Genomic DNA, 17,084 nt, shown 5'->3' with positions numbered 1-17,084 from the left:
AGTGACAGGCAAGGAAGGAGTGCAACATTGATTAGATCTCTCATAGAAGTGACTACGACTTCCTCTCCTCATTTAGAAGACACAGCAAGAAGAGAATACATATACATAAGACATGATAAGTTAGCTGGGTTAGCTTAAAACCAAATCATAAACATGAATTAAAGTTAATCATATCCATAGTGAGAACATCCATATAACAAATATGTCCAACCAAGGCATTGAAAATATAGTGTAAAGGTATTCTGTAACATGATTTTGAAATAGAAGTATAACACTATGTAGAGCATGACCCATAGTAGAAATCTAAACAATATGTTTTAATTCCATAAGAGTATCATTAGAGAAACAAATAAGCATCATATAAGACATGATCTAATGTATGATACAAAAAAAAGATCCAAACATCATACACAAACACCAATCAAATAATAGTGTCACAAGGGTGGCATTAAGGATAGAGATATGCCTAAACTATATCATAAGAATATGAGGATAATATCAATCCTAATCAAATCACAAGACCCTATAGATACTTTTAGAAGGTTGCCAAGTATATAGGTATCGTCCTTTTATGTTAAGAATGTGTGAAGGTCTTGAACAATAAATATATTATCGAATACAATCTTATAGTTTCGCATTCGTTCAATCCTATTTATGTATTTGTCAAGCTGAGTCATAGAGTATCATAGTTGGGATAAAAATAATCCTATCTTACAAAATAGTCCAAGTGTACTAATTACAACTCTAAACTCCACTAATACTTTGTCAAGGTTAGAGGGATATTCCACTCTATACTAGAACTAACACAAATTAAACCAATATTGGAATGCTTCTATGGGAGAATGGTCAGTGATTATCTAAACTCGATGTTGTTGTAGTTGTATTAAATAGAGAAGATGAAAACTCCTTATATAGATTTACAAAGATGATGTTTCTAAAAGAAACAATTGTGAACTAAAGACAGTAATAGAAACTCCCTACTAAACTGAAGACTAACTAAGATGATCATTAAAGAAACATTATAATATTCTAATTTGTAATATCCTCCCTTAATGGTCATTGTCTAACTGATGTCTTTCGGTCACAAATTCTTCAAAACATTTGCTACTGTTGAGAGCCTCCTTTGATGCAAAAAAATGTAAATGACCAAGAAGAATGCTTTGGAACAAAAGATAAGAGCTTGCCATTGACTCTGCCACTGAGATGAGTCTGCTACTAATCCTCCCAGAATTAGTAAAACATCTGACCAAAAATCATCACAAAAACATCCAACTTGATGTTGGATAACGAAGATACTTTTCCTTGGAAATAGACAAACACTGAGAACAACTAGCAGGATTTTGAGGAAAAATTGTAAAACTTTCCAAACTTTGTAGATGAGCATGATGTCCCAAATTAGACTGCAAAAAGCCATGATTTTTTAGGAGAAAAAATCAGAAAAACCAGACATGTTTTTGAGGTGAAAATTGATGAAAACTAGACATCAAAATTCGAGACATGGGTTGGAGAATACGAAGCTTCGTTTTTTAGGAAAAGTGGTAAAACCCAACAAATAATTTTGAGGAAATTTTTTATAAACCCACCAGATAATTTTTGCGGAGAAAATTATAATCCACAAAGGAATCACACATGACTTTGCAAATTATAGAATCAAAAATCATCCAAGGGAAAAAATTGTGAAAACCCCTAAGGAAAGTCTTTATGCGGCAAAACATGAGATTGCACATGGTAAAACAACACATACAAGTGCATGCAAGTACATATGAAATTCCATTGACCTGCTTTGATACCATGTTATGGTAAATTGATGTTGTTGTAGTTGTATTGAACAAAGGAGACCAAAGGTCTAGATGAAAGCTCCTTATGTAGATTTACAAAGACGATGTTTCTAAAAAAGACAATCGTGAACTCAAGACAAAAATAGAAACTACCTAATAAACTAAGACTAACTAAGATCATTTAAGAAACATTATAATATTCTAATAACTACCACTAATAATGGAATTCTTTTCTGCCACTGGGAAAACTTCTGGATGCGATAGATCCAAATACACATATGATACATCTTAATGAATTTTAAAGAAATGATAGATTATGTTAAGAGATGAGGACACCGAGTTAATATGGTGTGCAACAAAATCAGAAAACAACATGGGATAAGGGTACACTGCAATAAAAATGGATAAGGGTACACTGCAATAAAAATGATCAGTCAAATAAAGATTGGCCAAACAAGCTATGCTTGGGAACAAATGTATTGCCAAAAGTAGGGGACTTCACATGGACAAGCCTACTTAATTTATAAATTTTATATGTTCACTTATATGTGTTTCTATTTTGTGAATGATATCGTCAATGGAGGATTATTTTTGTTTTAATATCCTTTGGTTTGTTCCTTCCAGAGCTGCTAGATTATCTGTGCAGGTGTTTCTTGCAGAAGGACTTTCCATAAACATCCTTTGTGAATATTGGAGCATTCTTTGAAAAGTCCCATTAAGTCATCTTGTAACAGACCTTGCCAACCTAGTTTTCTGTCAACAATATATCCAACTTTGGCGTGCTATCTTGCAATTGACAAGAAGATGGTCGATAATTTCTTCATGTTTTTTACAGAGTGGACATTTATGGGGTCCCATTATTACAATCTCTTGGAGCCTATCTCCTGCTAATATCTTCTTCTTAGTAAAAAACAAAAAACTCAAACATTATAAACAATGGGATGATCAAATGTCAAATAAATAGCCACACTTAATCATTCCTATATGTAATTTTGTTCAGGATAAATCGGAAAGGAGCGAAGCTAAATTGAAACCATTAACTATTGGTGGATTAAAACTTAACTTCGATGGTGCCTCATGAGGTAACCTGGGTTGATCACAAGCAGGATTCACAATTGGAAACTAAATTGGTGATATGAAAGGGTAGGATCGGTTAAATGTTTCGAAGGTGCCAATGATGATATTGAATATGAAGTGCTTCTACTCAGGTTGCAAACATAATGGGCAGGATCAATTAAACGTTTAGAAGGTGCAAACAATGACACTGAATATGAAGCCCTGCTGTTTGGGTTACAAACATTTATAGATAAATTGATCTCTGATTTGGACATCGAAGGAAATTTTGCAAATAGTTATAAATGATATTTCCAAACAATATGCATTGAGTTGGAGAGTGGTAAAACAGATTGAAAGAATCATTCTTATATTGCAACAAATCCCAAATTTCACAATAACTCATATATCTCGTGAAGCTAGTAGAACAATTGATTGTTTAGCAAATGGGCTATAGATCAAAACTAGAGGTATGTCATCTCAAGAAATGTAGTAGATTGGTAGGGATTAGATAAAATAGTAAGAAATGATTCTCTGATGGACTTGCTGTTCCCAAACCCCAATATGTACTAATGTCCAAAACTTCTGACATGCATGGAAGACAATCATTTCCATTGATAAAGCCTAAATAAATCTGCAATAATCCCATGAATGATGGCTTCGTTCAAAAAACAAATAGACAGAAAAATAGCTTAAAATCTCCAGACTATTTGTAATTGTTACTTTTGAGTGGCATGTACCTGCAATTCACAATTATAGAGTACACATGCACCAGCAATTAATACTGATAGTTTTGATAACTTATCCCGAAGCCATGCGAGCCCTGGAAAACGAGTACAAGTCCATCAAATTCACTTTGATTTACAACTCACAGGATTGCTGTTAAATCTCTGTAAAATCACCATAGAATCCCCATAATGATGCTCTCATAAAATTATAACTTCTTTGTAGAGTGGAAATATCACTCAAGTTTCACAGATTCAGAGATATGCTAATCACATAAAATAGTTCAAATGATACATATGAACTTAAAACTTAACATATACCATTCATACCGCAGTACCAGTAGGCAAGGAAATTATTCTTTATTAATTCCAAAAATCCACACGAGTACAATACCAATGTTCCAGATATTTATAGAAGGGTCGGTTAGTTGGAAACCAACAGACGCATTTCCTACCATCTAACTACCCAAACCGACTAGCTTAACAAGTACTAAACATAATAGTTACTTTATTCCGACTACATTCTTCTCTTTAAGACATTCACCTGCCCTTATTTTAAGTTCTTTTTCATATTTGCAATGCTAACAAAGTATGGAAAGAATATCTGGAATGCTGTCCAAGTGTCAGGGGGAGGAGAGGAAGTGTACTTTGTTGTACTCTTTACCCACTTGTACTCCTCTCTCACACCAATGGCCCACCAGCCAAAGGTGCGATCATAAAATTGATAGGGAGATAGCATGTGGACTCAAGGAAAGGTCTTATCCATAATGGAGAGATCTATGCACAATTTCTCAGTTCCATTGTTTAGTTTGCTGGCATTACTATGAAAGGGATGAGTGCTATCATTGGGACTGCTGCAAAAGAATACTATGTCGCTGCTATAACAAATATCTACGATGTGCAAGTAAAACCTCAAACATGCCACTATCTTCAACTTGGAGGCTGAAGGGAAAAAAGGGGAAAGGAAGAAAGTGAGCACCCTTTTCAAGAAAGCAACCATAAGGCAAAATATCAACGATTTCAACAACTTTCTGGTTGAAAATGAAAACATGGTCACTACTTTGAGCTGAAAAGGATCTTTGAGCCAAGTGGAGGAATGATATTCGTTTTCTGCTAGAGGCAACTTCTCTATGTAATGCTTTACTTTATATTAATACAATATAGGGAGCTACCCCCTTAGGTAGCAGTTTGCCTCAAAAAGAGAAATGAAAGATTTAAATTATACAAATATTTTTTAAAGTCCATCTGCATAAAATAAATAAATAGAATAAAGATTCTATTTATACTTAGAAGAGGTTTTTGAGAAGTGAAATAAAATAAATTAAATAGTCTAAATTAATTATAGAAAAAATAGTTAACTCATTAACTAATTAAAATAATTATTTAATTATGGGTGAGAAATAGACATTAGTTTATTTAAATAATAGAGATTATTTAATCAAAATGGTGAAAGGGATTAGTTAAATCATTTTTAGTATTTAATTAAGATTATAATAAAATAGATAATTAAAGAGGTAAGAGCCTACAACACAACGGTAAGTTGTGAGCCTCTCCTCTGGGAGGTCTTGGGTTCGAGTCTACTCAAGTTTAACACATTTTAATAATTAATTTCAACAAATAATCGAGGCTTCAGCCCATTACCCATAAAAAGGGAAGATAATTAAAGAATAATTTTTTTTTACGAGAAAGGAAGGAAATGATTTTTTTTTGAATTTGAAATATAAGATTATCAAATAATTAAGATTTTTTAATTAACAAGAAAACTAGTAAAAGTGTTGCTTGCAGGTGTCGGGATGATTTTAGGTGTCTATAATTGCATTATTGTTTATGATTTGCACCACATTTCCATGTCCTTATTCATGACAACTTCCTCGAACATTGGAGACAACATTTCTACATTTTTGACTTTGTAGGAGGCATACTGATTTCAAAACAATAACCTGCCCTTTTGAAGCTATGAAATAATTAATAATTGTACATTTTACCCATCCTTCCACCCTTGAAAGAATAATGTAGCCATATTTTATCCATTCCTTATTTTGTTTTTCCACTTCTAGCCTCGTCCTTTCAGTTGCATTTATGTGCAACCTACAAGTATAAAGCAAAATTAAGTACACTATTTCTATTTTTAAACAAAAAATAGCCTAAATTCAACATCGTTACTTAATAAGTTTAGCCTAAGATCCAACATAATCACTAAAGTATAAATTAGCATAATATTTAAATTAGTCTACCTCCCACTCAAGTCTTTGTGAGAAGGCGCCTCATAGTCTTGTCCCGCAACTATCAATGCAGTTATCGGTTTGTCTCCCAATAAGAACTGTTTGCCACTTTGAAAGGGATGCTGTTGAAGTACCAAAAAATAGCACATGCTATATCTGCATGTTCTTGCACCTCCCCATTCCACCCAGTAGGATCCAATGATGGCTGTGCTCCAAGTGTTATTTTGGTTACAAAAATTCTATTTGGCACGTGTTTCAGATAGGTGCTACTGTTGGCACTCTACTTGAGGGAGATGTAGTGGAGTTGGATTTTCTTGGGATGCATGGACTATGAAGAAAGCCCAGTATGCTTTGGCATAGCACTTTTGTCCATTTTCTTTTGGATTTGAGCACCATGACCACTAGCTATGATGTTGCTATGGTTCTCTTGCCCTCTCCTTTTGTAATTTCTTCTCTTGTATGCTGAAGGGAAGGCTAAGTTACTGTTTCAGGTTTGGGGATGGATTCAGAAAGGAGAAGCCGCTGTGGGGGTACGTTAAACTTTTTTTCCATTATGGTATGTATGAGTATGTGTGTGTATATGTATGCATTATAAACAAAATTATAAGAGAAATATAGAGAACTGTAAAACTAAATCATTTCATAGTATGATACTTGATCATTGGTCAATGGTATATGCCAAAGATAAATATTAAATGCCTATTGACAGTGTAAAAATATTCAAATAAGTACAGAAGTTTCCTCGATGAACCCAGCAAGTACCCACAGACGTACCCATACTGAGTGAGTACCCGAATCTGGTACAGGGCTGGTGGTATGAACCCGGTAACTAAGAGGGAATACATTTATCTATTTTTATCTCGTCAGCGGTGTTGTGACAAGACTTGGAATCACGATGAGTATTGTCTGCATGATGGCATTTGAGGTTATTTTATGCTTCGATATAATCATGTGCATATAATGCGAAACTGTCCCAGAATCCAGCCTTTGATGGGCATATTTCCAAGTAGGGATTCTAACTCTTGTAGGACAAGTGCCTATAAATGGTTGTGGCACCATATTTTTTTTGTAATATAAAACAATTAAATTACACAAATCACTAAGAATCAGCTTACATTAATAAAAAATTAATCTCATCAAAAGATTATAAACACGTTTTTAAAAAATAAATGAAATATATAGAAAAGAAGAGAACATGCTGGGTATGAAAAATAGCAAGGTTGCATGGGTACTCGTACCCACACCCCTGGGACTCGTCCCCAAGTACCAGATACACATACCCTAAGTACTGGGTACTCGGTGGAGAGCATCATAGCCAAGGACATTGATTAAGATTTCTCAATTTCTTTTGATTTTTTGGTCTTATCAGTTTGTTGTCTATCAAGCTTAATCCAATACCTAATCAGTTTGAAATTTTGATATAATATTGATTAACAATAAACTTCATCTCTCTTTAAGTCAGAAGTTTATCATTTGCAATATGTCATTGTCATATGATTTATGATCTTCTTGTTCATGTTTAAAGGCTGCCTTCTCTGGTATGCACCTAATCACTTATCATATATTATTATTAAAAACATATAGCAAATCTGAAACTGAAAACAATACATTACATTTGCAAACTTTATTACAGTTCTTGTTTTGAAAAACCATTGTCATGACTAATAATTTCAGATTTTCTATAAATATAAAAGTATAGTTAAAAATAAAGTTTGAGTTACCCAAGTGTCCCCATCCCCTATTATGAAAAATAGTCATACTCGTACTGGTACCCTAAGTACCCCAAGTATGCGCATCCCCGTGCAACCTTGAAAAATAGTGAAAATAGGAAAAAGGTAAGAAGTAAAGGTGATGAATCTTATTCTTTGTTGAAAAATAACAAAAATACGTGGAACCAAGAACCTACCTGTGCTTCAATTCTGCCTTTGAAATTGACCAAAAAATCATTCTCTGTTTTCTCTCCTCAGTGGAAAAACATTGTGGATAGTGTGTTTGCTTTTGGGGAGGGCCAATTCCCACTTGCAGAGCGAAAAACAGTGCAGTTTGATTGTTTTATGGGCTGTTTTAGGTGTGCTGGACCTTTTTACTGATGTGGATGGTGAGTTTTATTTTTAACTAAAACTTGTCTATTATCTGGCAAAAATTCACCAAATGTTCAACAAGTTTTTCATCAGATACTGGGTGAGTAATCCCGGAAAGTAAATGGTCGGAAAATTTGCAAACCAGTCTACTTAGTTTAGTTGGCAAGTACTTGCTGACTTGGTGACTTTTTGGTGAGTTTTACATCTATGGGTTAAGCAATTTATTTATTTTTGTTTCTGTGATTTTGGCTTTCATTTAGATCATTCCCTTGCTTGTAAATTGATTGAGGGGGTGCCGTTTCCTGTAGGTTTGTTTAAATATATATTGAGTATTAATAATACACAATATAAATATTAACATTCTGCATGCTTGAAATTTTATAGTTTAAATTTGCATAAAATTTGAAGTTAAATGTAAAACCAAGATAAGTGACTGTAACTGATAAATACTTTCTATGCTGAAAGTAGTTTTTTTTGGTTGGTAATATTTGATTTCATTCATATATAAAGGATAATTACAGTATACAGAGATCCATTTACAATTTAGCCTTGAGAATAAACTTCCACCCTCAGCTAACCTCTGCTAATCACAGATATATCTAATCCCACCCTGCCCATGCTTTCAATCTCTGCCAATATGGCTTAACAACTTGAATTTCATGTATAGACACAAAAAATTTACATGAATCAAAATCCCTTCAAAACATCAGCAGTCAGGCTGACAATGGGTGACACCAAAAACCCCTTACTAGGTTTATTCGTATCAACACCAGTGCATTTCATCCGCAACCACCGTCATCTGCAAGCCATTAACCATCGAAGTCAAAATTGCAGGCCACCCTTTTCATCTCTTCTCCTCACAGGCCTGTGATTGCACATGGACGACAAACCTGCCTCGAGCACTTACCCCACGGCACCTCTGTTGGGAAATGTTCAGCAACCCCTTCCTCCAAATGTTGCAGTTCAATATTCAAGTGCATCCAGGCATCTCACCTCGCCTGCAAATATGGTTCTTTATCATTTTTGCCAGTCCAGCAAATAAATGGGATCAACCCATAATCCCTGGCATCTTGCTTGTCTGCATAACACTCGGAGATGTCCGTCCCATGGTCTGGGACCACCCATTCCAATATGGCATCAAGTCCCAACAGCAGCTCTTTTTCAAATAGAAATTCAGCTACCCACTTGACTGTTTCCACCTCCTCCCCCAACTCCAATCCCCAAGCAATAATCATAGAAATGACGTCTATTTGCAATCTTCACCTCCGATGAGACTGAAATTTTTCCCCAATAAGATCCAGTAAAATGTCCACCACTTTTGCCGATTTGAATTGAATCAGTGTTTGCATTCTCTCCTTCACGGGATCTGGAAGCCCTTTTTGCTGCACCTTAGTAGTGACTGCAAAATTAGCCTCCACGTTGAGACACTTGCAGACCCTTGATCTTCCCAAGCTCTTCAGTGCACACAACTTGACACTGCAGAGAACCAAATTTGGGAAAAAACTAGGACCAAGCCGGACATTAACTCAGCACACCCAAACGTCCTTTCTCTTGCTGAAAAGATTTTGCACACAACTCTGACATATTCTCCATTATGATTTCCTCCAAAAACATGTAAACCCAAGGTTAGATTACGATCCTTATGATTCACCAGATTTCCGCTCGTGCAATAGGCCATTTTCCAGTTTTTCCTCCATCCTTTAAAAAAATTAACTGCATCCCTCAACGAAAGACGATGATTGTGCTCCAACCTAACTTTCCTTGATCGCCGAACCCTGTGTTCAAATATAATTAGTGCTCGTGGATCAATCAAACCTAAGATATAATGTATTAAATGGGTAAGACACTGAATACCCCTTTAATAGATATCAATATTCCTATAATCTTCGAACCTAAAAACTTCATCCTCCTCAAAGGACAATGCCCACTTGGAAAGTTTATCCGCTTCCCACATTCCCTCCTCTGCACATATGTGAGATTTTAAAATTATTCAAATTGTTCAGGGCATCCCTGATTGCACTAACAATGGATTGAAGATGCCACACCCTAATTTTACCCTCCTCTATAGCTCTGATCATAATTAAAGAATCTCCTTTGAAATGGACTTGTGAATAACCCAGTGCAACAGCCCATCAAACCGCTAGTAGTGCTGCTCTGCCTTCAGCAACATTGTTTGTCCCACCTGATAATTTCATTGCACCCATGGCCAGAGTATTACCTGAATGATCTCGCATAATAACACCTATTCCTGCAACTCCCCCGTTCCTTATAGCAGCTCCACCCTTCATTAGTTCCCCTCCCACTTTACCTGTGTCCTATCCATTTTTAACATTCAATGCTTTAGTCCATCCATTCTTCTGAATTTTAATGCAGTCCATACTGATTGGCACTGCTGATCCCATTTTGTGAAAGGAATATCTGGCACTGATGCTGTTGAAGTGGCATTAAGCACCTCCTCAACTTCCATATTCACTCTACAAATTAGCCTTTCCAAATCTTCACTCTTGTTCTGAAAAATTCGCCTATTTCTCTCCTTCCATACTTCCCATATGATAATAGAGGGGCAAACATGCTGAAAGTGTTGATACATTGATACGTTCTGAAAGTTTAACCAATCTGCAGGTTGTAATTAACACAGTTTAAATCATGCTTTAAATCACCACCCTAGATGAGATCATAGTGGATAAACACCTATCATGCTGAAGGTTTTATTGATAGACACTGAAAGTTTAAGCAACCCGCAGGCTTTAATTTTCACAGTCTAATAAATTGACTTAGAGATCGACAAAATTTTGGATGTAGAAATTATATGAAACATGGAAGTTTTGTTCATAATGCATGTTACAAGTTTAAAAAATAAAATGACATGCAAGTTTGAATGTTCATAGCTATAATTGGAAAAATTTAATTCTGCAGCTTATAACTCACAAAATGAACAAACAAAAATGACCAACAGACTTGAACTTTCTAGATGTAAGCAAGTAGTTTAAAGTTTAAACTTCAAACTTGCGATGTGAACAGAAATTCAAAATTTAATATAATTTCCACACTTGACATTGTAGTGGCCTTTGAACAACCACTTGCAGCATAACAGTTAACATGTATTTGGAAGTTGAACTTGTTGTTTTGGTTTATGATACATATTCAACTATAATTTTGATTTATATATGATGGGAAGCAATAATATGTTCTACAAGTTCAGTAAAATTTTTTTTTTTAAGAATATATATAAAATTTATGTATTTTCAAATGTTTGAAAAATTTGCTGAGTTATTACTTTGTTTTTTCCCGAGTTTGACATGTCCAAGTCTTAAATTGTTTTGTGCTTGTCGAGCTATTGTTGAGTCAGAGTTTTTCAACATCCTTTGGTCAAAATTTTGTTAAGTATTGAACATGTTGGAGAATTCTTTTGTCCAAGCGTGTAAATCCTGGTCAAATGTCACCTTGCTCTTGTCACCTTCAGCAACCACTTTATTTTGAGCAACTTGAATTTCCTGCATCCTGTATTTTAGGTTCTGAAGATGCCAAAGGAAACCACTTGAGGATGTTGTTTTGTAAAGTTGAATCCTGAATTTCAGAATAGTGCAATTTAGCAGTGGAGATTATCTCTAGGATTTTGAACATTATGCTCTGGTTGAAGGGGGGCTGTTTGAATCAGTATGACAGTTGGAAGAGGGCTACTCCATAACATTTTTGCCTGTCCCTTTTTGGACCAGTATAATTAGCAGTAGGGGTTTCAGAGGGCTATAAGAGCATGGTGCCATGGGGGGTTCATAAATTTTGTCCATTTTGTCTCTACCCTTGGGTTCTCTTGCATCTATTACATGTTGTCTTTGCATTTGTAATTTGTTTTACTTTGCCACTTTTCTTTGCCTTTTAAGAAACCACGCGCATGAATTTTGTTTTCAGAACCTTTCAATTGAAAAGTAAGTTTCGACTGATATTGCTATTAGTATTTTTATTTAGTTTGCAAACAATGCTACTGGCTGACAGGGTACCAAAATAATCTAGAAACCATCAGTTTTTTAGTTGATTCATTAGTGGGTGGAACTGTGTGTCTTAATGGGTATTCTTTGATACTAGTCCCACAGTCCACTGTCCAAATTCTCTACTTTTGGCTTGAGAATTCAGACTGTCATTTATGTTTCATTTTCTTTCTTATTCTGTAGCATATTTCTAGTAAGTTATGTATTGTGTTTTCTTTTTCATTTAAAAAAATGAGTTGTACTTTTTGTGATAATACTGTTTATTTCAAAAGCAATTAAATATTCACTTTTAAGTTTTATATGAAGACAGTTTCTCAATTGATATCATAACTAGTTGTCCCCATTTTCTTAAATGTAGTTTCTCATTTGCAGTGAGAGTTAAGAGATATATATGGCACCACCATATTATTAGTATCATAAACCTTGGGAAATATGGTTGCAGGTGCATTTGATTGAAGGGGTAATTGATCAAGTTGAAGGGACCGTGCATGTATCTTGGGTGCAGCCCAGAGTGCTGGGAATCCCACAAATCAAATCGTTACGGGACAGGCTTGACAACTGGTTGCATAAAGTCCATACAACTATTTTGGCTGTTGAGGCTGAGACACCAGACTTAGTGGCATCATGAGTGAAGTGTAATAGTCTCCGTGGAGTGCTTACTTTCTCTATGCAGATTTGATAAATTTATTATTACCCATTGAGCAGGTCTTCCAATCCTTGTTTCATTCAAGTGATTGTTCAGCTCAGTGTTGGAATTCGCTATCCCATCCCCTGCTTTTGTAGACTCACTTGAGTATCCATAAATTCTTTTATGAGGCAGAACTCATACACTATGTTAATGGTTTTGTAATTTCCCATAAGAGGGGTCTCAAAATGTCTGAATAAAAAACATTACACAGTGGTTTCAGATTAAGTATGATTTGAATTCACATGCCTTTAATTATGATACACTTTTGAAATGTGTGCCGTATTTTAGCTTCCTTATTTTTAAAATTTTTCACGGCAGAACCGCCTTGTGATGATGCCAATTGTCAAAATAATTAAATCTGCAGCTGAACATGGTAGTAGAGTTGGGTGTCTCACTGGTAGAGAAATAGGGAATACTCAAATCGTTTCTAAATTGGGCTGCATTCTTCAAATAGTTCGATGGATGTGGCTTAGTACAGACTGCCTTGGATTAAATAGCTAGTTACATGCGGATTTTTTAAATTCAATATAAGTTATAACAATGCAAAAATTACTTATCTGTTGTGATTGCAATCATAGTTACGGGACTCAAACTTGGATCGGAACCGGGACTTAGGTGAAAAAACGTGGTAAGACTTGCAAAAATGAAAAAGCCCAGGAAATTTAGAGATTTTTAAGAATTTCAAACTTATTTCATGCACCCTTTGTTAAGTAAACCTTAAAGATGCTATAACATAATAAAATTTAAGTTAATTTTACCACATGCACAAGTATACATCGATCACATAAGTATAAACACAAATTTTAGACGAAGGAAATAACAAATTTAGATATATTAAATTATAAATATTGTCAAATGTATATAAAACTCATTGAATATAAAATCCATGATATCAAATATTCCAAGCATATATCAAAACAAAATCAAGTCTATGGCTCAGAGGAGCCTGCATCCCTCATATGAAGGTATCTAAGGTAAGTCCTAGATGAATTAGCAGCCATAATCGCTGCCTGACACACCACAGTTACAAACATCAGTTGTGCTTGTGCTTGTGCTTGCTTGTTATCTATCCTACTCTACCACATCTACCACCGTAGCCTCTCTGTTTGGTTGATCCACTTGAGGTCCTCCTCACTAAAGACAAGATTCGCAGGCTCAGTGATCCGCTCAAATTTTTGACTGACCACCTCCAATGTGATCAAGGTGTTGTCATCGTCCACAATCTAATCTCTTTCTAAGACAAGGTTATAATGAACAAATACTATATCATTCAACACTTAAACATACTCTAATTGTGTTCACAACCCGAAGTGCTACATGGTTGACTTGATATGCAAATGACAATCCCCTAAAAATTTGGTGTTTTAGCACCAAACATTAGCCATCTATTTGAGATAAGAAAATGAAAAAAAGTGTCATCTCCAACTTGAAGACTTTAAACTGTAAAATCATATAATGCACTCAAAATATATTTTACCTCGCTGCAAATTTGTTTAACCAGTTTGCATACATGACAAGAGAAGAGCTCCACTTTATCTGATGGATGAGAGTGCTGATATTAGTATCATGGTCACTAGCAGGCATCCACCCTATAATTGAGTAGAGCTTGTTAGTAACCTTCTTGTCCACCTTGAAATCAAGGTGGAGATGGAATGTTGGACTGAGGTAATAAGCGATTGCATGGATGGGTTTGTGAAGTTAAAGTGCCATCTCCGATCAAGTATGCCCAAATGGGATGATACTCTCATCTCCTCCATTGATAGATACAATGACTTCCTTAGCCCTATGCATGCACTCAAATATGCAGTCCATAGTGGACTTCTCCCCATTAGAAACTCTTAGGAGAACTATTAGGGGCTTAGTGAATTGCATTAGAAACTCTTAGGAGAACTATTAGGGGCTTAGTGAATTGCAAATGTTGTGAAACATTAATAGTCAATTGTGAAGGAAAATAAGAAAAATCACAAACAAAAAAAAGTGAACATAAAATTTAAATTTAAATTAAAACATAATGTAGAATTTATAAATTTTACTTGTGCGATTTTTGCACGAGGGGCTCAAAAGCATGGCTCATGAAAAATGCAATTTGTCACATTAATTACTTGCAACAGTTGTAGCACGGGATGAGGTTGTCCACTCCTCACCAACAAGCATGCACTTCAAAGTTGCCTGTGACTAAATCAAGGAATGAAATGTGATGAAATTTATGACAAATGTTGTGATTCTAGGAGGAGCCAACTCCCTTCTCTCCCATATTTGCCTCATTAATGGAATGGGTGGCGCATGGAGACCACAATATGCTTGAGTGTCTCTCCATAAAGTTTACCCGCAACAACTTTACTTACTACATTGTTGGTCATCACATGAAATATGTTTTCTTCACCCACCTTACCTACAACTTCCTCCGTGGCCTCACACAGGTATATGGCACTTTTGCTATGTGTGGTAGCATCAAGGGACATGATGAATGTGGTGGAACCAAAACCTAACGCAAAATCAACGAGTGATCAATAAACCATAAATTGTGTTTTTTTTGGCTTAGTAAAAGATATATTTTATTAATTTTCTAAAAATATTGCATAGTTAATATCATTTGCAAATAGTTGCTTGTAGCAACACCTTGTCACCACAACAAAATCACCTGGAAACCCTACCTACACACCAACAATCTATGTCTCCATTATGCTACATTAGTGTCATTTCTACATTTACAAGGGTATGTAACCCTAAATGTCAACAATTTACTTACATACACTCTACCCTGCAAAGTGCAATTCCTATTAATATTTGTTTAAAACCTACAAGCACACCACCCAAATAACTTCCCAACAAGCCCTCTACACCAACCTTCAACAAATTACATATGAGTGTTTTAATCAACATAAGCATAACATAAAACCTTTATGGATGGCATCGATCATCATCTCTGTTTTTGCTTGGTGAAGAATAGCTCCAAAAGAATCTCAAGAAATACTTTTATGTTTTAGAGACAAGTGCAATATGAGCTTTAACAAAAACCAAAAATGAAGTTTGTCCAAACAAATTCAAATCACGTCTTATTCGACTAACATAGCCCCATGAGCTATCCTTGATCTATTAGAGCATCTCCTCTATGGAATCTGTTGTGGAAATTCCATCCCAACCAACTCTGCAACAAATGCATGCCATCTCAAAGTCAATTTAAGGCTCTCCCACGTAGTGAGGCTCTCCATTTTATAGACATCTCTATCAATTCTCCTAGGCCACCTCTTTAATGGGACTAATACTAGTTTTTGTGCCTCTTCAAAGTCCTCAATCCTTCACTATAATCAAAACTTACACATCGAGTTGCCAATTCTAGGAAAGATTGCAATCCCCCCCACCCCCAAAGCTTCCTCAAACAAAGAATGCAAATCATGCTTTTTAGCAATTTTTTTTGAAAAGAAGCTCCAAATGTTTCATAAAATACCTCCAACGATTTTTATTTCAAAATCAGAAATTATTTTTCTAGAAAACAATTCCTTATCAAAAGAGGCTCAATTTTTTTTTTAAAGATTTGCCAAATTTTATGTAACCCATAAATCTAACTTTGGTACCATGTTATGGTAAATCAATGTTGTTATAGTTGTATCAAATAGAGGAGATAGAGGCTCCTTATATAGATTTAGAAAGACATTGTTTCTCAAAGAAGCAATCATGAACTTAAGATGATAATAGAAACTACCTAATAAACTAAAGACTAACTAAGATGACCACTAACAAAACATTCTAATATTCTAATAATTGCTTCCTGATAGGGATCCACACAAAACTACTTTGTCATCCCTACCAATCATAACACTTTTTTCTTTGAAATAGGTCTTCATTAGTTCATTTTGCTGATTTGATAATTCTTCCAAATTGTGATGTGAATATCAGGATTTAACTGTGTGATTTTGAGTCAAACTCGATGACCCATGTTTCATGAGTAGTGATTCAACATGAATCCATCTCTCATGAGAATAAATGGAACACTTAGCACTCATTGGATCTAGGTGATGCTCACAGGGGTGAAGCACCGGGACTTCCCGGGAGGTCACCCATCCCAGTACTACTCCAGCCTGAGCGCGCTTAGTTAACCCATGTTTCATGAGGAAACTCCGTAGTTAAGCGCGCTCAGGCTGGAGTAGTACTGGGATGGGTGACCTCCCGGGAAGTCCCGGTGCTTCACCCCTGTGAGCATCACCTAGATCCAATGAGTGCTAAGTGTTCCATTTATTCTCATGAGAGATGTATTCATGTTGAATCACTACTCATGAAACATGGGTCATCGAGTTTGACTCAAAATCACACAGTTAAATCCTGATATTCACATCACAATTTGACTAGCTGTGGAAATCATGTCCTACTTATCAATTGATGAGCTTAAGGGGCTTTCTAATGAATGGTTCATAAGGCACAACACTTGGTGAAGGTTTTGCAAATGGGGTTGCAAGCTTTGGGTTTAACTCTGGAGGAAACTCCGTAGTTAAGCGCGCTCAGGCTGGAGTAGTACTGGGATGGGTGACCTCCCGGGAAGTCCCGGTGCTTCAC

General features: G+C 35.5%; 1 protein-coding gene across 12 annotated transcripts in view; it reads left to right on the top strand.

The window, feature by feature from the left end:
- The window catches only part of LOC149562792 (26S proteasome non-ATPase regulatory subunit 13 homolog B-like), a 94,865-nt gene extending 81,607 nt beyond the window's left edge, over positions 1-13,258 (top strand). For 8 of the 12 annotated variants that reach the window (XR_016363988.1, XR_016363985.1, XR_016363984.1 and 5 more), the window contains one exon: positions 12,288-12,758. Coding sequence is in view for 5 of the 12 variants with exons in the window: in XM_089826246.1 (XP_089682372.1) it covers positions 12,288-12,473 (186 nt within the window). In the remaining 7 variants the exon portion in view is untranslated. Of the gene's footprint in view, positions 1-12,287; positions 12,759-12,897 lie in introns of those variants that run through there. The other 4 variants (XR_016363987.1, XM_089826250.1, XR_016363986.1 and 1 more) reach the window with 3 other exon arrangements.
- Positions 13,259-17,084: the final 3,826 nt, after the last annotated feature.

Source organism: Cupressus sempervirens, chromosome 4 (genome assembly GCF_028749045.1).
Source record: "Cupressus sempervirens isolate cs-2001-9-10 chromosome 4, ASM2874904v1, whole genome shotgun sequence".
In the NCBI taxonomy this organism is placed as follows: Eukaryota; Viridiplantae; Streptophyta; class Pinopsida; order Cupressales; family Cupressaceae; genus Cupressus; species Cupressus sempervirens.
The sequence above is the reverse complement of the archived record's forward strand: the minus strand, read 5'-3'. Positions and strand labels throughout refer to the sequence as shown.